The following is a 20,281-nucleotide window of genomic DNA, read 5'->3' on the forward strand; positions in this document are numbered from 1 at the left end:
CGGGGCACGCCGGGAGTTGTAGTTCAGTCGGGGTACGCCGGGAGCGGCGGCCTTGCCGCGGGACCGCTTCCGGCTGGCGCGGTCACGTGACGGGCTGGGGGTCACATGACGGCGGGAGCTGGAGCCGGGGAGCGGGAGCGGAGCGGCCGCCGGTAACGGGACGGGACGGGACGGGACGGGACGGGCTGGGCTGGGCTGGGCTGGGCTGGGCTGGGCTGGGCTGGGCTGGGCTTCCCGGCCCAGCACTGGGGTACTCCGCCGGACACGGCCTGGTGGAACACTCCGGGAATGCTCAGCCTGTGCCGGTACCGCCCGGGACAGCGGGGCCACGGCGGGACCCTTGGCCGCTGCCTCCTCTGCGCGATGCCCTCAGCGCCCGGGCCGGTTCTGTGCGGGGCTGCGGGGCCGGTCCCGGGGCCGGATTCGGTGCTTGCTGCCGGGGCGGCGGCCCCGCGGCTGAGCCGGAGGCCAGGCCCGGCTGTCGGAAACGGGAAGCCGGGGAGGGAAGGGAGGCCTCGGCCTGGCCCAGGGGGATCCCGCCGTGTGTCGGGTGCGGGAGCGCCCCGGCCCCGTCACGGCCCCGCTCGGCTGAGGGGTGTGCGGGACGGGAAGAGGCCGCGGGACGGGAAGGCCGTGCCCGGGGAGTGGCACTGGGCACCGAGGGGCTTCTGCGGGCACGGAGGTGTTTGTTGACGTGACCGGGGGTGTCAGAACGAGTGGCAGAGAAATGGTGCGGAGTCAGGAAAAGAGGGAGTGGGGAAAAGAGTCAGGATTTGAAAGAAGGATGGACACAGCCCAGCTAGGGCAGGGCTGGGCACGGGCTGGCACAGGAGGGGCAGGGCCCCGATGGAATCTGTGGGATGTGGAGCTGGAGACATGAGGACCAGGAGTGTCCGATATCCTCAGGGAAGGTCGGGTGATCCGTGGGTGGGATATTTGGAACGGCAGTGACTGTGGCAGTGAGCCTGGTGAGTGACCCCCTCATGGTCAGGAGCCGGGATGTGCCCGGGAGCCCTGGCTGCTGATGGATGGAGCCAAGACAGAGGTCGGGCAGTGCCAAATGGAGACTTGCAGGCAGAGGTGGGGGCTGCATGAGGCACAGCCAGGCCCTGGGGTGCCAGGCAGGTTTGCTGTGCTGGCACGGAGAGCAGAGGCTCTGGGAGAGGGGATTTCACAGGGAATCTGCCGTGGGATGGAGCTTGGTTCAGTTTAAGGAGGATGTAGGGAAGAGGGCAAGGAAGAGGCTCCTGCACAGGGAGAGGGTCTGGAGCTGCTTCCCTCTTTTCCTGCTTCCCCCGAGCAGGGGTGGGGGAGGTTGGCAGTGGTCCTGACCAGGCAGTTCTTGGCTTAGGTGCTGGGCTGTGACCTTGGCCCTCTGCAGTTCCTGGGGTTGCAGGGAGGAGGCTGGAGCAGCCCACGGCTCACTCCACGCTCCCAGCTCGTGCTCTTGCGTGACCTGTGACCTCATCCCTTCTGCTCTGCGGTTGCTGCTTTGGGCAGAGTCCCTGGCCACGTGTCCTGCCGCCGTTCCTGGGGTCACAGTGTGTCCTTCTTGTCTGGGGGTGACACGATGGTCTTGGAGCCTTTCCTAGCTTCAGTGACCCTGTGGGATTGGGTATCATATTGAAACCAGGGCTACCCTTGAGGGATGTGATCCCCATGCTGTCACCAGACTGTTCTCTGTCCAGCCAGTGCCACTGCCGTGTCCTTGCTGTTTTGTTGATGATGTGTAGTGACTCAGTGTCCCCCAGGGCAAGGCTTTGGTGACTTCTCTGTCCCCCAACAGCCCTGACCTGTGGGTCCGGGGTTCAGGTGCCCAGAGGGGTGTCTGGAGGTGGCACTGCCCAGCTCAGCTCATGGCACTGCCACGCTGGGGTTGCTCTCCCAGGGACACAGCGTTGCCTTTGGTGCAGGGTTTATCAGGAGAGGGAGCCTGTGTGTCCCGGGGCTTGCCCAGCCCTGTCCCCATGTCCCTGCCATGCTGGGCACTCATGGCAGCACGGGGCTGTGTTTGGGCTCCCTGGGTGCCGTGGGAGGGGTGCTGAGTTGTCTCCTCTCTGCTTCCAGCCGGGGGTGATGCCATGGCCGCTGCCAGCTCCAGCAGGGCCAGGGCCGGGCCGCCCTGCGAGAAGTCCCCGCTCTCTGTGAAAGGTGGGTCCTGCTGCCTCGCTGGGATTGCCCCTGCCAGGGACAATCCTGTGTGCTCTGCCTGCACCCCGGGCTGGCACACGGCACTCCGGGGGGAGCAGGGGCTGGGGCTGCCCTGTGTGCCTTGGGCTGGGCTCGGCTGCCTGGGGACGTGGCTGCGGGGCGCTGCCAGGGCCGCGCGGTGCTCCCGTGGCCGCGAGATGGCTCCCGGAGCCGCATCCCCTCGCAGCCGCTTCCAGCTCTGCCCCTCCGCAGGCACTGCTGGCCTGGGGCTGCCCCGGCCCGTCCTGCCCCGGGCCTGGGGTAGGGAGGTGTCTGTGGGGTCAGTGACAGCCCTGCCACCCTCGGAGGGGCGAAGTTGGGGACAGGCATGGTCAGGGCTGGGTGCCACCAGCTCCCCACTGCCGCTCTCCCAGCTCTGCTGTGAGTTGTGGCACCCTGAGCTGGCAGGGGTAGGGGACAGGGTGTCCCACAGGCCTGACCTGTGCCTGTCCCTGCCCAGTTGTGTCAGTGAAGCCCAAGGCCCAGAGCCGCCCAGCACGGATGAACTGCTACGTGGAGGTGGCTGGCGACGGGCTGCCCAGTGAGACCAAGAAGACGGGGAAGCAGATGGGGGTCTCTGAGCTGCTGTGGAATGAGATCCTCACGCTGTGAGTCTGTGTGACCCCTGCTGTGGGGCTGGTCAGGGGCTGGCCCCGTGTGCCCTGCTGTGCCACTGGCTGGGGACACTCAGGTGTCACAGAGCTTTGCCCTTTACATGAGGACACTGCCAGGGACAGCCAGGTTGGGAGGGTGGTGGGAGGGGGGTCTCCCATTGCCCCACGTCCTTGCCCACCTTCCTGTGCTCCTCGCCTGTGGCACTGCCTGCTCCCCAAGCACGGAGCAGGCATGATGCCACGGTGACATCCCCTTCCCCGCTCTCTGCAGGAATGTCACAGCTCAGAGCCACTTGGAGCTGAAGGTGTGGATCTGCCACACGCTGAGGAACGAGCTGCTGGGCGCCGCCTCCGTCAGCCTCGGCAGCCTGCTCAAGGGCGGCGGCAAACGTGCGTACCAGGGCTGGGGCACCGGGGCTGTGCCCGCGCCCGGCACGGGGCAGGGGTGGCTGTGCTGTCCCTGCAGGGAACAAGGGACAACAAGGTGCCGTTGTGTGCCCCAGACCGGGCGTGCCCCAAGCCGTACCTGCGTCAGCCCGGGCGCCGCGGCCGGCTCGGAAACACAAACCCCTCTGCTAACACAAACCCCTCTGCTAACACAAACCCCTCTGCTAACACAAACCCCTCTGCTATTCGCCGCCGTTTGCGGTTGCCAGAGCGTGGCTCGTGACAGCAGCTCCCACATAAAGGCGGCCATTCAGGGCTGGGGCGGCGCGGGGCTGGAAAAGGCCGGCTCTGTCTCTTCCAAGCAAAGCTTGTGAGACACAGACCTGGTATTGAGCGGGGAGAGGGGCCTCCTGTGCCCCCAGGGATTCAGGGCAGGTTCAGACCCTCCCTGGTGCTGGGGGCTGGGGTGAGCTGCTTCCTCTGGTGCCACCAGCTCTGAAACCACACCGGTGTCCCCACGGTGTCACCGTGGCTCTGGGTGGCACTGGGTGCTGTGGCCATGAGGGACACACACGAGCTGTGCTGCTGCTGCTGTCTTCTCACAGAGCCTCTGGAGACCTGGCTGTGTGCCCTCTGTTGGGGTGTAGCTGCCAGCCAGCCCCACAGCTGTGGGGCTGTGCCCCTGGGCACCCTCCCCTGCAGCCGTTATTTCCCGAGGTGTGCAGGGGCCGTGCTGGGCTCCCGGGGCTGCCGTGGTTCCCGCCCTACCTGTGCTGCCACGGGGCACAATTGGCTCTTTCATTCCCAGCCATCCCGGGGGGCTGTGTGGAAAATGAATGGAAAAGGCAACTGGCTGTTCTAGCTTGTCCATTAACATCCCCCAGAAAAAACGTGTCAGATTTTTCCTTGACACTGTGGGCTGGGAGGGAGGAAGGACTCTTAAAGCTGCAGAGCCTGCCCTGCCCTGCCTGGGAAGGTGCTGCCCGTCTGCTCCTGTCTGCCCTCCTTATCTGGGCTGGCATCTGCTCCCTCCTCTTCTCTACAGGCTCAGGCTCAGCCTTTGGGCTTTTCTGCAGGTGTAGTGGGCCAGAGGCTGCTGGGGGTTCCATGGGAGCCTGGGAGATCCCCTCCTCAGGGGCTCCTGGCCTCCTGGGAATAGGGGTGTGTGTTCCCTCTGCCTGCCAGCCTGAGGAAGGGGCTGGGTCAGAAGGCAGCTGAGATTTCAAGCCATCCTGTATCAGACACTTCATGGGAAGGGCAGTGAAATGCATGTGCCCTGTGCCACTACAAGGGCCTGGCCCTCTTCTATGCTGAGAAGTGCTCAGCCAAGTGTCAACTCTTGAGGCAGCAGCCCCTCTCTTCCTTGTGTTTGTTATGGTTTTGGTGAGGTTTTTATGATGGATATTGATTTGTGAGTGTAGCTGTGGCCTTGGGTTGGTGTTCATTCTCCTCAGTGGGCAGGACAGTGTCCTCACAGCCGGTGACACTTGTGCCAGTGCGTGCCAGGATGCTGCTGTCAGCCCTCCTGCCTCACTTCGTGGGGAAAGGTCTCAGCTCTAAGCCTGGGACATGGAAGAAGAGCTCGGTGGTGAGGTCTGAGCTCCGGGGAAGGCTGTGGGTGCCTCTGGAGCTGACAGCCTGGCTGCTGCAGGAGCTCCTGTGCCGGGGTCCAGCCCAGCTGCCGGACCCCAGTGCCTGCGGGGCCTCTCGGCTGGCGGGCAGCTCCTCCCGCCTTCCCTGGGATTGGCCGGGGAGGTGGAGAGGTGGGTCAGGACTGCCTCAATCACCAGCACGGGCTGGAGCCTTCCAGGAGCCGGGCTGCTCCCAGGGCTCCCATAAAACAGCTCGTTTGCCGAGGCACGGCCCCTGGCCTGGCCCCTGAGCTGCTGCAGAGGCACGTCTTTGTTCCCAGCTACTGGAGCTGCTCGCTGCTGGCCCCGGCTGGCCTCGCATCCTGGGCTGTGTGGGAGCCCAGACTGGGCCTTGCTGGTTGTGCTGGTCCCCCTGTGTGCTGAGTGGCACCACAGAGTCCCTGCTGCAGTGCCCCAGGCAGAGTGGCTGGAGCTGTAGCCTCCTGGGATCCTCCAGGACACCAGCAGCAGTTCCCAGCCTCTGGAAAAGTGCAGCTGCACCCCAGTATGACTGTGATGCCAAAGGAGCTGTGCTGTGCTGCTGCTCTGTGAGCTGGCTCTGCCATGGCCAGGATGTAATCCCACAAAACTGGTCAGCCAGCCAGTAGGTCACTAGGGGGATTGGAGAGTGCCCATCCCATGTCACCTTTTAGGGGAAAGGTACAGAAACCTGAGACCCTCCTGGTTGTCCCTGGCAGATAAATGGAGTGGGACACCGTTGTCTCTCGCTGGTGGTTGAGGTTGGATCAGCAGCAAAGGCAAAGCTTCCCTGGGGAGACTTTCATGGGACAATAAAGATTATCCCTTCCCCTGAACTCTGGGTTCCTTCTTGGTTTGGGAATGTCTGTGGAAGGTTTAATTTGCCCCTTGCTTGTTCCTGGAGGGACTGTAGCCATGGCATGGAGTCATTCCTTCAGTGGGAATGCACAAAGGCTGAGCTCGACTTCACCTGCTCGGCACCAGAGAGCTTTGACTCATCCCAGACAAAAGCTGGATGATCACTTGGAGCTGTTGGAATGGGAGCTGGCCTTTGCATCCAGTGGGACTGGGTAAGGAGCTTGGCAGTAGGTTTGGGAAGCTGAGAGACTGGGAAGCTCATTTTGGCTCTCTGTCTGAAAATCTGGGATGCAGCTGTGGAGATGGAGCCACCTAACACAGAGTGGCTGTCCATCCTGTGTGGCAGCTCCCTGGGGTCAGACACGTGTGGTTCCTGGGGGTCCCAGGGCTGGGGCTCAGCCCGGGGCCGTTATCACGCCCAGCCTCGTTTCGTGGAACCGTAAATCCGCTTAATGGGCTGGGTGGGAATTCCAGCTCACCTCTGCTAAATGGGAGCTCTGATGCTGCGTGCAGGGCACTGGAAGTGGCTGAACTGAGACCTTATTCAGGACCAAATCACCCCCCGACCCCCTCCCAAAATAATAATAATCCCTCTGACATTCTGGCAGGCGGCGGGACAGAGGCAGCCTTTGTGCCGGGCCCTTCGGGGGACCCGCCGCCGGTGCAGCAGCAATGTCCCTTTGTGCGTCCCGCACGCTGCACGGGGACAGGGAGGGGAAGGTTCTGCCAGTGTTTATTTTCTTTAAAAAAGCTGGAGGGGGTGGAGGGGGGAGGAGGAAGCCGACTGGGAGGTTCATGTTCACATCCTCCACTTGGAGACACCTTGTCTTTGCGCCTCAGCTGGGCGCCGCACAATGAGGGCTTGTGCGGCCCCGGAGCGCGGCGCGCGTGGAGGGGGATGGAGGCACCCTGGAGAAAATGTGGATTCCTACGGCTTGGGGGAGCCAGGGGGGAAACAGGGTCTGGATTTGTTCTGGTTTTTGGCTGTGCTCAGTAGCATCTTCTGTCTGAGGCTCTTAAAACTGTCTGTGAGGTCGGTTTCCCATGGAAGTGAGTGGAGTGCAGCTCTGTGAGGCAGAGGGGAAGACCAGGCTCAGCAGTCCCTTGTTGGATGGTGGTGATCAGTGACAGGGCTGTGTCCCCCTTGTGCAGGAGACACCTGCCTTCTTGGCTCTAAAAACTGGAGACTTCCCTCAGCTCCACAGGCGTTCGCTGCAGACCCTGTGTCACTGGGTTTTGGGGACCGTGGAGAAGGAAGTGCCGAGTCCCAGTGCAGGACAGCTCACAGCTAGAGGTGGGACAAGGCTCCATGGGGATGTGCTCCCATCTGCTCTGCTGGCCTGAGCCGCACCCCGTCCCCACGTCACACCGGCACAAAGCAGGTTGCTAAAAAATGGTGCCATTGTGTCATGAGCAATCCGTGTATAATAAAAATATTATTTGAGCAAATGAGTCAGGAAGCGTCTGGGCCAGTGTCCCAGGCTGGTGCAGCCAAATTTTTCTGGCCTTGTGTGACGGAGCCGAGTGTTTCAGTCTGGCTGGCACTGGCAGGTATTGCTGTGATGGGGTGGGTGCTGAGGGCTGTGCTGTGCCCCCACTGCCCCCAGGGACCAGCAAAACCTTGCTGATGAAGCCAGACTGGCTCACACAGGAGGGAGTGGAGCTGGCAGTTGTCTCCAGGAGCCTCCCAGCCCATGGCACCCTCTCCAGAACCTTCTGTGAATGCAGTCCAGTGCTGCAGCAGTGTTCCTGTTTGGGGACAGCCCTTTGTGCTGGTTTCAGTCAGTGGCTGCATGGGGATGTGGATGGAGGGATGCTCACCATCATGCAGGACCCCTCTTGCCCTTGTGTCATCTTAAAGAGCCCCTCAGTTTAGGAAGGACCTTTTAGGAAGGTTGGTCTCTTTCTCCAGGCAGCACTGAGAGAACAAGAGGACACAGCCTTAAGCTGCACTCAGGAAAATTTAGGTTGGATATTATGAAATGTTTTTCACTGCAAGAGTGGTAAAGTACTGGGATGGTCTGCCTGGGGAGATGGTGGAGTCACCGTCCCTGCAAGTGTTTAATAAAAGACTGGATGTGGTACTCAGTGCCCTGGTTTAGTTGAGGTGTTAGGGCAATGGTCTCGGAGGTCTCTTCCAGCCTGGTGATTCTGTGATTGTGTGAAACCTCTTGGCTTTCCTGCCGGGATCTGTCCTGCAGCCTGAGCTCCTGGATCTGTGAGCTGTGGGGGTCTCAGTGTCACAGCCAGGGCCCCTGGGGCAGCTGCAGCCCCAGTGAAGGGGTGGAGGGATCCCAAGGGCTGGTGAAGAAGGATCTTCCTCAGGAACAGGGGCTGGGCCTGCCCGGGGTGCTCTGGCAGTGCCACTGGGTGTGTGTGCAGGTGTGTGTGTAGGTTTGTGTAGGTGTGTGTCTGTGTAGAGGTATGTGTACATTTGTGTAGGTGTGTGTGTGTAGGTGTGTGTGCAGGTGTGTGTGTAGGTGTGTGCAGGTGTATATGTGTGTGGAGGTGTGTGTACATTTGTGTAAGTGTGTGTGTAGGTGTGTGCATAGCTGTGTGCAGGTGTGGGGCCATCCCTGGTGGTGCTCACTGGACAGGTGTCCCTGAGGGAGGGGCACATTGTCCTTTGGGGATGGGGGAAGCCTGGGGGGCTGACACGGGGCTGGGGCAGTGGAGCCACCCCCGCCAGGCTGGTACCCGGTGTGACTGGGGGTCTCTCTCTGCATGTCCGTGTGCCGCAGTGGAGAACAGGCAGCTGACCCTGGACCTGCAGGCGGAGAACAAAGGCAGCGTTGTGTCGGGAGGAGAGCTGACGATTTTCCTGGACGGGCCGGCTGTTGCTCTGGGCAGCGTTCCCGACGGCAGTGCGGGCCCGGAGGGTGAGTGCCTGGTGTCCCAGGGCCAGCACTCGCCTCTGCCCCCCGGTGAGGCCCCTGCCCACCCCAGCCCCGTGGGCTCCCTCTGGCCCGAGCGGAACTGGAGCGTGCCCAGGCTCACCCCAGCAGCCTGGGAGGAGCAGCCCTTCTCCAGCCCTCCTCCAGCCTTCCACACGGCTCAGCCCCTTCCCTGGCTGGATCAGCCCCTTCCCTCGCTGCCTGGGAGGGCTGGGGAAATGGTGTCACTGTCTGCTGATGCTCTCACGAGAGCTCCCCATGGCAGAGCCTGTGTGGGGTCGTGGGCTGGTGGCTGATCTGATCTCTCAGGGTTGCCAGGGGAGCAAAGCTTGTACAGAGCAGGGATTGGTGCATTGCTTTCCCTTGGCTCCTTTGTCACTGGAAGACAAAACCTGTGAAATCTGGGAGCTGTGGATGCTGTGCTCTCCTGGCACTGCCAGCTCTGCAGAGTCCTGTGTCCCTCTTGGGGTGCTGGTGGTGTGAGGTGGGGGGCCCTTGGGTGCTGGGGGTCTGTCCTGCAAGGGATGGGGCTGTTGTGCTTTTGGGGCTCCTTACTGGAAGGCAGGAGGGAGGGAAGGAGGGTTGATCTACAGGTGGTTCAGTCCTTTTCTTCACCCCTTGTTCTTCCCCCATGCAGGGTCCCAGGTGCCCGGACGGGACCCCACCAGCACAGCTGTGGCCACAGAGGGCCGGCACCAACCTCCCAGCACCAACTGCTTTGGCAGCAGACCGAGGTGAGGGTCCCATGCCACGTGTCCGTTACTGGGGGGTTGCTGTGGCTGTGTCTGGATTGTCCTTGTGCTGTGCACCCCACTGCAGATCTCCCGGTGAGCCCCTGGCACGCAGCACACAGGAGGTCTGGAGCAGGAGTCGCATGTGCTGGGGGACAGCAGAGCTGGGAGTGCAGAGGGGTGACTGTACAGCCAGGCTGAGCCTCTCCTGAAGTGTTGGTGTCTCAAGGAACACTAAGTGTGATGGCTCAGAGAGTTTCCATCAGTTGCTCCACTGTCAGCTGAAAAAATGTTCTGTGTGAGTGGGCAGGCAAACCAGCAAAGTGGGGTCCCTTCAAATGGGGATCACAGGAACCCCCAACTCTTCCCTCAAGCACAGCTGGGGAGCACAATGCCCCTCTGGGCAATGGCCACAGGGAGATGCTTACAAAGGTCCAGGGAGAGCAGGAGGAGCAGAGCTGCAGGGAAATAACAGCTGCTTCCAAAGGAAGTGAGATGCTTGGGCAGCAGGCCATCCTGCAGCTGGCTCCGTGCCCTGCCCTGCCCTGCCTCCTGGCTGGGCTGGAGTGGCTCAGCGCTGCTCCTTTTGGAGCTGTGGTTACTGAGACGTGTCACACTGTCAACATGCAGTTGAATTTAACACCTATTTATATTTCCAGAGCATGGCAGTGGCCCAGCAGCCTGTGCAGATGTTCTGGTAGGAGTGTGGCTGTGGAGAGGGCGCCTGCAGCCTGTCCGTGGGAGGTTCTGCATGGCCCAGGCTCAGGAGCACTCAGCTACAAGCTCCACGCCTCGAGCTCTTGGGCTCCTTCTTTATCTGCTGGGCACACACCAGAGCTGATTTTTTGACTCAAAAAGTGACGTCTTTCCATGTTGTGTGTTCATATTCTACCCAACGAGGGAGAGTGATGGAAATCGGGGGTTTGTGAACACAGATCATGCCCTTTTGTGGTGGCTGTTCCTGTTGGTTGCTACTGCCCAGGTGTTAGAGCCTCCCCAGGGGTGGGAAGTGCTCAGTGACCTGACTGAGCTGGGCTTGGCTTAGCTCTCAGGAGGTGCTAGAAAACCTGCAAAGAAAGTTCTGGTTTGGAAGGCTGAGCCCGGGCACTGCTTGTTGCCCATTCCCTGCTGCTTTCCCATCAGCTGTGAGGAGTTTCTGCTTCAGGTGTCACCTTGAGTGTGATGAAGTCTGGCCAGGACTTGTGCAGGGCACCTTCAGACACCTCCCAGGTGTGCCTGCCATCTGCCAAATCCCCTGGCTGGTATGGAAACCTCGGAGCCAGTTCTCAGTCCATGCTGCACTCACCTGAATTCAGGGTTGTTCTGGACATACCTGCTCAGTTTGATGTGGTGCTGCTCCGTGGGGCAGAGCACTGCTCTCTGTACCCACAGTGGAAGCAGCTGCGTGCTCTGAAGTGGAATGTGAGTCCCTTGCACTTGGGAATGTTGTTTGATGGTTGCTGTGTTTATACACAGAGCCGTGTTTATTTTCTTGGGCTTGGTGATGGATGCTGGCAAAGCCACTCAGCAGCAGGATGGGAAGAAAAGGGGCATTCTTTGCTCCTCAGCTATTTCTACACTGTCCCTGCAAGGGAAATTGCTTGGTCAGGGCTTCTCTTTATTCTTCTGAACAAATGTCATCTTGGGATTTGCTGCTAATCTTGGTGATTGGGTGTGAGATTCCACAGCTCTGTGCAGGGAGAGAGGGAGCTCTGGCTGAGAGCTGGGGCCATGGGTGCCACATCCCCTGTTTGAGGAGGCTCTGGCACAGGGTGCTCAGAGCAGCTGTGGCTGTCCCTGGATCCTTGGCAGTGTCCAAGGCCAGGTTGGATGGGGCTTGGAGCACCCCGGGATAGTGGAATGTGTCCCTTCCCATGGCAGGAGCTGGAACAGAATAGATTTCAGTCTCCTTGCACCCAAATATTCCATGCTTTTCTCATGTGGGTGCTGGGGGATGTGGCTGCCTCCCCCCACGCTGGCAGGGACAGGGGGAATTTCTCAGCTCCGTGTTTTGGGAGCTGTGCTGTCACTGGCACTGGGGCTGTCCTGGTTGTTTCTTGGACATCGTGCCCTGCTCCCCACAGCCAGTGCTGCTCCAGTGCTCTGCCCTCCTCCTCCTCGGCCACAGCTTGGGGTCTGATGTGCTGAGTGGACTGAGACATGCTGCCACCTCTGCTGCATCTCATGGGGGACCTCCTCAGCTGCAGGAACTGGCCATTCCTGGGTTTCCTGGCTGGGGTCCCTGTTGGCCTCTGTGGCGAGGGGAGTCCACCTTGGCAGAAGGGGAAAGGTTGATGTCACTTGGCTGATGCCACTTCACTCTTTGGCATCATCTGCCCCAGCCCAGGAGGGGCAATGGGGCAGCCAGCCAAGGTCTCCAAGTCGCTGGGGGACAGCAGTGGCTGGTCCCTGGCGTGGGAGAGGGGCTGCCATCCCCACACCCCACTCCATCCCACCCCTGTCTGCTCCATCCGTGCTCTGCCTGCCTTTTTCCTTGCTCCTATTTTAAGCGCTCGCTGCCTTCCCGCCGTGCTCTGTGGCCTTGCTGGGTTTGATTCCAGTGTCTATTAAAAGACAATGCCCAGATGGGAGCACTCGTAGGAGGGCTGGGCTGGGCTGGGCGGGTTGACTAATTCAGGCTGGTAACCCTGTGCCGCCGGCTGGCAGCCTGGAAACATCCTGTTTTGGTTTCTAAAAACTCTCTGTGCAGTTCTGAGCTCATCTGTGCTGAGGAGGGCAGGGAGCAGACCCATCCCATGCCGTGGAGGTTGCTCCCTGCGGGACAGGTGCCACCTGCCTGCTCCCTCCTGGCTGTGGCTCCTCCATGGGGCTGTGCTGCCTCTGGCCTCACCGTGGGGGGAATGTGGGGAGTCCCAGACAGCTCTGGGGAGTTGGTGGTAGCAGTGTGCCCTGCTGAGCCACGGCAGTGAGGGGCCCCCTTCTCCTCTGGATAGGGGAAGGGGAGCCTCTTCTGTAGGCACAGATGTTCCTGTGTGCTGGTGGACCCAGCAAACCCCAGCCTGGAGCTGGGTCTGGGAGCCAGCTGGGGTTTCAGGGAGCTCCCTGTCTGAGGAGCCCCTGGCTGGGTTTGACCTCCCAGGGGTCTGTGACTCGCTCAAGTGGCCACAGCAGCTCCTGCTCTGCCCGTAGCTCTCATCTAATCTATTTTCAACAACCATCTCCTGCTTTCCCATGTCTCCTCAGTCCCAGCCCTGCCATGAGCTGCTCCCCAAGGAGAGCAGTGGGAGGGTTGCAGTTGCTGGAGCTGCTGAGAGTGGCATGACTGATCTGTGCCCTGTTGCTGCCAAGCTGCTGTCCCCTCCCAGCGCCAGCCCTGAGACTTGGGGACAGTTTGTGGGTTTTGCCCTTTTAAGGTAGATTTTGGCTGGGAGAAGCTGATTTCCTGTTCCCTGCAGTCTCTACCCGCCATGGTTGCTGCCAGCCTGGGTGGAGGTGCCTGGACTCTCTCTGCCTCTGCTCCCCAGGTCCCCCAAATTTGGAATGGCAGCCTCTCCCCTCCTGCCCTGTCCCCCTCCTCCCTCGCAGGAAAGAATTCTTAAGGTGAAGCCAAACTTTTCTGAGAATGCCTTTGTCCTGCCTTGGGGGCTCTGGATGATCCAAGGGAGTGAGTTTTGCTTGGGGGAGCTGCAGGTGTTCTGCCAGTGAAGCTTGGGCTGCCCTGGCCATGGAGAGTGGTGGGAGGTGAGCTCCAGGGTGGCAGTGATCCCCAAGAGATGGAGCAGCTGCACCTGAGCTGGGCACAACTCGTGCTGTGATTTCAGCTCCCACATTTTCAGCTCCTCCTTTTCTGGAGCCACAGCTGTCCTGGGAGCCCCTTCCTCACCTGCCTCTGTGCTAGGCTTGGAGCACAGGGTCCCCACCGTGGTGCAGGACCCAGGGCTGGTCTGGGATCTCCTGGGATCTGCAGGGGTGGACGGATCAAGCTGGGATCCACTGTGGGGAGCAGGTGTCTGGCTGCAAGCATCCAGGGCCATTCCTTGGCATGTAGAGTGACTACCTGTGAGCAGAGCAAGGTGGTGTCACCCAGGTGACTCTCCATGGGTCTCTGTCACCGGCAGGTGTGTGCCAGGACTGTGGGCAGGTCTGAGCAGGCAGCACGAAGCCTCAGACACTGTCCTGAGCAGAGGCATGGAACTGTACCCTGGCCTGTCCCATGGGACAGCACTGGCTGTGCTGGGTGGAAGCAGCAGAAGAGCAGGGTGGAAAGAGACAGCAGTGGCATTTTCCATGGGATGTCTCTCACCTCCTGTGCTCCCTTTCCTCGCAGGACGCACCGACACGCGGCTGGAACAGCCCGGGGAAACACGGGGAGCGGAGAGCAAAGTCCCAGCGCCAGGAGCCGGCACAGGCAGCAGGCCAAGAGCTCACAGCACACCAGCACGGCCACCAGCATGGCCAATGGCACGGCCACCAGCACAGCCAACGGCACGGCCACCAGTGTGCCCAATGGCGTGGCCAATGGCACAGGTGAGCCAGCGCTCGTGGGAGGTGGGGACAGAGCTCAGGGCTGGCTACTGTGACACAATGAATCTCTGCTGAGATAATGCATCTTGTAGTGCCCGGGAGTTCCATCCCTGTGGATTGATGGGGTTTTATTGATTTTCCCTCTAAGGCAGGCAGCTCCGCAGAGTGCTCCTGCTCATTCCCTGAGTTCCCATCCAGGATGCAGCATGTTTCCAGGGGTGGAAGAGACCCTGGGCACAAATGCAAATTCTGTCTCAGGATGGAGGCGATGGCAGTGGTTCCCGGAGGGGTGTGGGTGAAGCAGGCACTGAGAGTGCTGTGCTTGGTGCTTGGGTTGTTATGTGCTCTGCTTCCCAGGACGATCAGCTGGCCTTGGCCCCCTCCCTGGAGCTGACCTGGTGCCCTCTGTCCCTGCAGTCAACGGGGACGCCGTGGGTGCCGTGGACATGGATGAGGACAGGCCAGCAGCAGGTGCCAGCGTTCCGACCCCGGCGGTGTCCGGCACGGCCGACAGCTCCGCTGCTCCTGCCCCTCCTGCTCTGAGCAGCTCCAGAGAGGCAGAGGAGGGGGCCTCAGGCCCCAGTGCCCCCCCAGCACGGGCAGCTGTGCTGGCCCTGGATGCTCTGCCCCCCGGGTAAGCTCTGCCTGTGACCTCAGGGAGTGGGGCAGGAACCACCTGGGGCACTGCTGTGTACTGGGATGGGAGGCTGTTCCAGGGAGGGAAAGTGCTGCCCCAGGAGCTGGTGGAGATGCTGGTGCTCAGCAGAACAGGCACAGCTGCTACTCCCTGTGCTGTCTGGACCGGGGTCTGGCGTGCGCCTGCTGGGTGTTTGGGACACTAAACAGTGGGTGGCATCTCTGTGCCAAGCAACCTCTCAGCATCTGTGCCCGTGGAGCAGCAGAGCCCTCCTCTCTCACAGGATCAGTCAGAGGAAAATGCCCAGAGACTGAGCGTGGTTTTTCAGTGAGCTCCCACTGAGCAGGAGGGCACAGACACACTCCAGGGACACCACAGAGACATTGGCCACTGCTGGGGACAGGGGGCAGGACCCTGGAGTAGATGCTGGTCATCCTCCTCTTCCTCCTCCAGGGGACTTTGAGAGGGGAGGGGAGTGGGAGCTGCTGGCTCGGGGTGGGGGCAGCAGTCGGGGTCTGGGCTCAGCCCCCAGTGTGCTGCAGCTGCACGGTTCTCCCCTTGTGTGAGAGCCCTGAGTTCTGGGGGGGTGAATGGCCTGTGTTTGGGATGAAGGAGCTGTTTATTTTGCTTTGGCTGAGGCGATGCCTGCAAGGTCAGGCCCCGCTCGCGTGTCAGTCACAGGTAATTAGGGTTAATGGCTCACTGTGCCTTTACTCGGGTGTGTGAGGGTTTCTGTTCTCCTGGCCTGGGCGCTTCCTGTTTCCAGGCAGCTGGAAAAGTCCAGGGCTCTCAAAAAGGCCTTTATTCCAGCCAGAGCTTATGCCCCTTTCTGCTCCTACCAGGTAGACTGAAGGTCTCCTTTTCCCCACCTGGGGCTGGAAACAGGCTGTTGTTTCTGTGCTGGGGTGGGAAGCTGCAGATACCTCAGGATTCCAGGCTCGGGAGGCTGCAGGCACTGCTTTCTGAGACACACCAGGCTGGGTTTACCTGGTGGAAAGGTGGCCATGTCCTCCTTGCCCGTCTCCCTGTGGAGCTCACTCACCAGGATGTGACAGAGCAGAGAGGAGGATAAAGCTCTTGTGCTTTGGGAGATTGATGGAGAGGAACATTGGAGGGGGAGTGAGGCATTCTCCAGGCTGAGCTCCTGGAATCTGGATCTCTGGAGACACCTTTGATTAACACCTTCTGTGCTGCCTGTGGGATCTGTAGGGGAAAGAGGGCAGCGTGTGCTGTGCTGGCCTGGGCAGGGAGAGACCAGAGATCAAGGAGAGCAGAGAGTTGAATCCATTGAGGTCTCCAGAGAGCTGCCAGAGCAGGTCCTGGGCTAACAGGGATTTGCTGAACTGGGATTGCACAAAACTGTGTCCCTGGGGTGGAGTAAACGAGCTGCTGCAGTTCTCCTGAGCCCTGATCCAGAGAGGCTGGGTTTTTGGCGGGCTCACCTCACCACGGAATTATTCTGACTGGTGGTTTGGGGCCCAGTTTGGGAGATGGGGATGCAGATTGCCCCTTGCTGGGATGGCTGTGAGAGCACTGCGGGGCCCATGGGGACAGCTCCTGCTCTGCCACTGCAGGAGCCCCTGCAGAGCTGCCAGGCACGTCCCTCCCTGCCCCGAGTGTCTCCTTCCTTCCCAGAGAGCATGGGGAGCATTCCCTTGAGCCTCTGGAGGGTGGCCCCAGCCTCCCTGCTCGTCCCAGGCTGTGACAGACAGTTGGGTTCATGTGGGGATCCCGAACGATTTGCTGTGCTCAGATCTCTGCCTTAACATCTGCACCAGGTGTGGCGGCTCAAAGGCATCCCTCACACAACTGTGAGTCTGTCCTAGGGGCTGGAGAGGGCTGGAAGGAGTTCTGAGTAATTCCAGCCCTGGCAGTGCCCAAAACCTCCTTCCCATCCTCCAGGCGGTTCCCCTGCGGAACCGGGAGCGTGTGTGGTGCCGCAGAGCCCGAGCCCTCGGGGGTCCCAGCTCTCCTGCTGGGGCTTCTGGGTGGGTTGGCAGTGAAGGGAGGGGAGGGGGCTGCTGGCTGCTGCATCTGGATCCTATCAGGGATGATCCCGTGTGGGGACGGCCGCCGGAGCGGGGGGTGAGCGGCGCTGTCGTGCCCGCACAAAGAGGTGCTTTATGCAGCCTGGCAGGACCCACGGGCTGTGGTTTCTTACGTAAGGAGGGCGTTTTGTTTGGACTGCACGGTTGCCTCAGCTCTGCCACTTCCCAGTGCCTGTGGCTCCCTGCATCCGTGGCCATCATCAGCCTGTGGGCAGCTGGAGGAGAGCTGGCAGGGCCTGGGTGTTGGGTGCTTTGTGGTTGCAGTGTGGTGCTTGTGGGGAGAGCTCCCACCACCCAGTGCTCCCAAAACCTTGGATCTCCCATGCTGGGGGCCTTGTGGAGCTGGGCAAGGTGGTCTGAGCAAGGATGGGTTGTCCCCAGCGTCCCCATCTCTGTGTGGCAGCAGTAACCATGGTGCATCACCACCGGTGGTGACTCACTGGAATCTGCCAGCCCTCGGCAGATTCACTCCTCACATCACCCAGGAGCTGCTGCTGGGGAGTTTGAGCTCATTAGTGTTTTTACAGGGGGTGAGGTGGGGACAGGGGACATCAGGCAGTAGCTGCCACCACCAGCAGCTCTCCCCAGTCCCACGTGGATCTTTGCAGTCATGAGGGCACCCAGAGGGATCCAGAAACCTGGAGGAATTCTCATCATGGGAATTGTGGTCTCTAGCCACAGGAATGATACCTTCCAAATCCTCAGAGCTGTATGGATCAGGCAATCTGTTAATGAGACTGGAGGAGCTGTCCAGGGCAATTCCACTGCCCTAAAAGTGCCTGGAACCTTCTGCCATCCTTCTCATGGGGTAGACCTGCTCATATCTTGGAATACCCCATCTGTGCTGATTTTGTTTTTAGAGATTTCACTCTTGTTTTACTTGTCCTGGTGCTTTTATGCTCATGAAGCACCAAGTTCATGGTTTGTGCCCAGGAAACCAGGCAGGGTCAGCCTTGGCAGCCCCTCACCCTTGTGGTGCAGGGGCACAGCAGCCTTGGACTGTCCCTCAGGGGCACCCACTGGTGTCTCTGACCTGTTCAGTGCTGCTGACTGGAAGCAACACGTGCAGGTGTTACACTGGCTGCACAGAGGCTGCAGGGCAGGTGTGGCTGTGGGGAGGTCACCGATGGCACTGCTGTCCCTGGAGCTGTGGGGCTGAGCTGGGATGAGCCCAGGCTGTGGAGCCCCAGCACTCAGAGCAGCTCCATCCCCAGGGCTGCCTCCTCCCTGCCAGCCTGGGCTGGCTCCCTTGCTGTCACACAGAAACTGGTGTATTAATTTCCTCGAGCTTTTTGTGGTGATTAATTGAGACAGATGATTGAATGGGGAGGGAGGCCTGTGGGAGCAGAAGTGTGGCAGGAGAACACTTTATCTGTCAGCAGCTGCTGGCTCGCCTCCTCTGCTGCAGGATAAAAGCTGACAAGAAGGCACGGGCTCCACAGAGCATTTACCTTTGCCAGGGTAAATTCATGAATGAATTCACACAGAGAATGGTTGCAGTGTGGCCCTGTAAAGCCAGGCTCGCTGTCACCCGGGCTGTCCTCAGGGCCACCCCAGCCCCAGTGCCGTGGCCACACGTGGGTTTAAGCCACAGCTGTCAGCAGCAAGCCCAGGGCTGCCAGGGAGAGAACCCAGCCCCAGCCCAAACTCAAACACAACCCTTTGAAGATGTATTAAGAGAAACCAAACAAAAACATCAGAAACACAGGGCATAAAACTGACCCTATTTGAAATCCTATGCCGACCTTTCTGGGGGAAATTAGGAATTTATGCTCCAGTTGTGCCTGCTGAGGAAGCAGAGTGCTGCAGCCCCTCTCCCAGTCTCCATCTGGGAGGCCCAGTAGCTGCCACACAGAGCTGTCAAATAAAGGTTGGAATGGCAAGGGTGTGAGGGGCTGGGCTCCCTGACCCACCAGGGGCAGCTCTCTGGATGTTCTTGGTGACAGCAAGAATCACCTGCCTCAGACTTTACTTTTGTTGCAGGTGGGAGCAGCGGGAGCTGCCGAATGGAAGAGTCTACTATGTAGACCACAACAACAAGACCACGACGTGGGAGAGACCCCTTCCTCCAGGGTAAGGGGCTCGGGGCTCCAGGCCTTGGCTTGGTCAGAGATCCACTGGTGGGAGCTCCAGTGGTGTCCCAGCATCCTGCCAGGCTTCGTGTGCCCTTGCAGGAGCTACTCCAAGAGTTACTTACCCTTTGTATTTCCTTTTGATGGAAAAGAGCCCCTTGAGGTGTGAAAGCAGTGCTTGTGCTGGAGCTGGGCACGGAGCCCTCAGGTCAGAGGGTGTCAGTCACCCCAAGCAGTGTGAGACACACACTGACAGCTTCCTTGGGTGCCTGCAGGTGGGAGAAGCGCGTGGATCCTCGGGGCAGGTATTACTACGTGGACCACAACACCAGGACCACCACGTGGCAGCGCCCCACGGCCGAGTACGTCAGGAACTACGAGCAGTGGCAGTCGCAGCGCAACCAGCTGCAAGGGGCCATGCAGCAGTTCAGCCAGAGGTTCCTGTACCAGGTGAGAGCTGGGTGTGGCAGTGGCAGGGTCTCACCTGGCTGGTCTCACCTGGCTGGTGTCACCAGGGCTGCCCAGGAGCCATGGAGTGTGGGAGGGTGCTTGCTGGGCTGTGTGGGGTCTGTGCCAGCTCACAGCATGGGTGGGAGCTCACAAACTCGTCAGCTGCCTGCAGAGGCTTTGGGGGAGTGACTTGCTTTTTATAAACCAGCTTGCATGGCCCTGAAGGGTGGAGGTGTCCCTCAGCAGCCTGTCCCCAAGGTTTCTCCAGTGCCAGTGTGGCCAGCCACACATTCTCCTGTGGCTCCCATCAGACAAGCCTTGCTGCTGACCTGTGGGGCTGCAGAACCTGCTGTCAGAGCTGAGGGAGCTGTGGCAGCCTGGAGTGTAACGGGACAGGAGGCTCTGGGACCTGAGCTCATCCCTTCCCAGGTCTCTGTTGGGCTGAGGACAGCGTGGCTGGGTCCTGGGTGCAAGTGGAAAGGGCAGCAGGAGCCAGGGACCAGAGAGTGCAGGGAAGGAGCAGCAATCTGGCCTCATGCAGTGGTGGAACTGCACTGGTGCCAGAGGCAGGTGAACAGGTGTGGAGGGAAGGTGGGCAGCATACAGGGACCAGCTTCTTTTATCTCCTCAGAGAAAGCCAGGAGTCCCAGCTGGACCTGGGGTGAGCTCAGGGCTCCATCAAGGAGCTCGGCTGCTCTCTGGGAGGGGGTGTAATGCAGAGTCCATTCTGTGTGGGACACAACTGGGGCCACCCCTGGGGCTGTGAGAGCAGCTCAGCCCCTCTCCTCCCCTCGCCTGTCCCTCCCTGGATGTCTCTGAACCCTTCCAAGCCTCACAGGCCGAGCTGGATCCCCAGCACTGTGCTGGAGGGGCTCCCCCCGTGCCCTGCAGGGCTCCTGGCCCGTCCCTCTCTCCCTGCCAGCGCCAGCCCTGGAGCTGCTCCAGCGCCGTGCGACTCGCCCTGGCTGCGCTCTGCCGAGGGAGGGACTCGGGCTCCAAATTTAGCCTGATGAAACGATTGTACTTTCTGTTTGGAGCTCTGCTGCCAGCAGTGATGGCCCCTGCTCTGCCTCCTGCCCCCCAGCATCCCTCTGTGGTCCTTGCTGGAGGGGACAGTGGGGGCTGATGAGCAGAGGGGCTGAGCTGGGAGAGGCACAGCCTGGGGGGCTCAGGTGAAGCCTGGCACCACTCTCCCAGCAGATGCCCCAGTTGCACAAAGGGTCTCTGGCACAGGGGCCAGGTTGTTCCCAGGGGCTGGGGGGAGCTGCAGGAGCTCTGCCCTGGTGGCTTGAATTGGCAGTTTTG

The 20,281-nt window shown here is 60.6% G+C and overlaps 1 protein-coding gene across 2 annotated transcripts in view; it reads left to right on the top strand.

Annotated features, from left to right (window-relative positions):
• The first annotated feature begins 86 nt into the window (after positions 1–86).
• WWP2 (WW domain containing E3 ubiquitin protein ligase 2) overlaps positions 87–20,281 on the top strand; it is a 29,043-nt gene continuing 8,848 nt past the window's right edge. For both annotated transcript variants that reach the window (XM_033069447.1, XM_033069448.1), the window contains exons 1-10: positions 87–152; positions 2,068–2,151; positions 2,651–2,798; positions 3,076–3,194; positions 8,401–8,538; positions 9,191–9,287; positions 13,573–13,772; positions 14,187–14,403; positions 18,438–18,527; positions 18,802–18,976. In XM_033069447.1, the coding sequence (XP_032925338.1) occupies positions 2,082–2,151; positions 2,651–2,798; positions 3,076–3,194; positions 8,401–8,538; positions 9,191–9,287; positions 13,573–13,772; positions 14,187–14,403; positions 18,438–18,527; positions 18,802–18,976 (1,254 nt within the window). In that variant the 5' untranslated portion in view covers positions 87–152; positions 2,068–2,081. The remainder of the gene's footprint in view (positions 153–2,067; positions 2,152–2,650; positions 2,799–3,075; positions 3,195–8,400; positions 8,539–9,190; positions 9,288–13,572; positions 13,773–14,186; positions 14,404–18,437; positions 18,528–18,801; positions 18,977–20,281) is intronic.

The sequence above is a fragment of the Catharus ustulatus genome, chromosome 11 (assembly GCF_009819885.2).
Source record: "Catharus ustulatus isolate bCatUst1 chromosome 11, bCatUst1.pri.v2, whole genome shotgun sequence".
NCBI classification, from domain to species: Eukaryota; Metazoa; Chordata; class Aves; order Passeriformes; family Turdidae; genus Catharus; species Catharus ustulatus.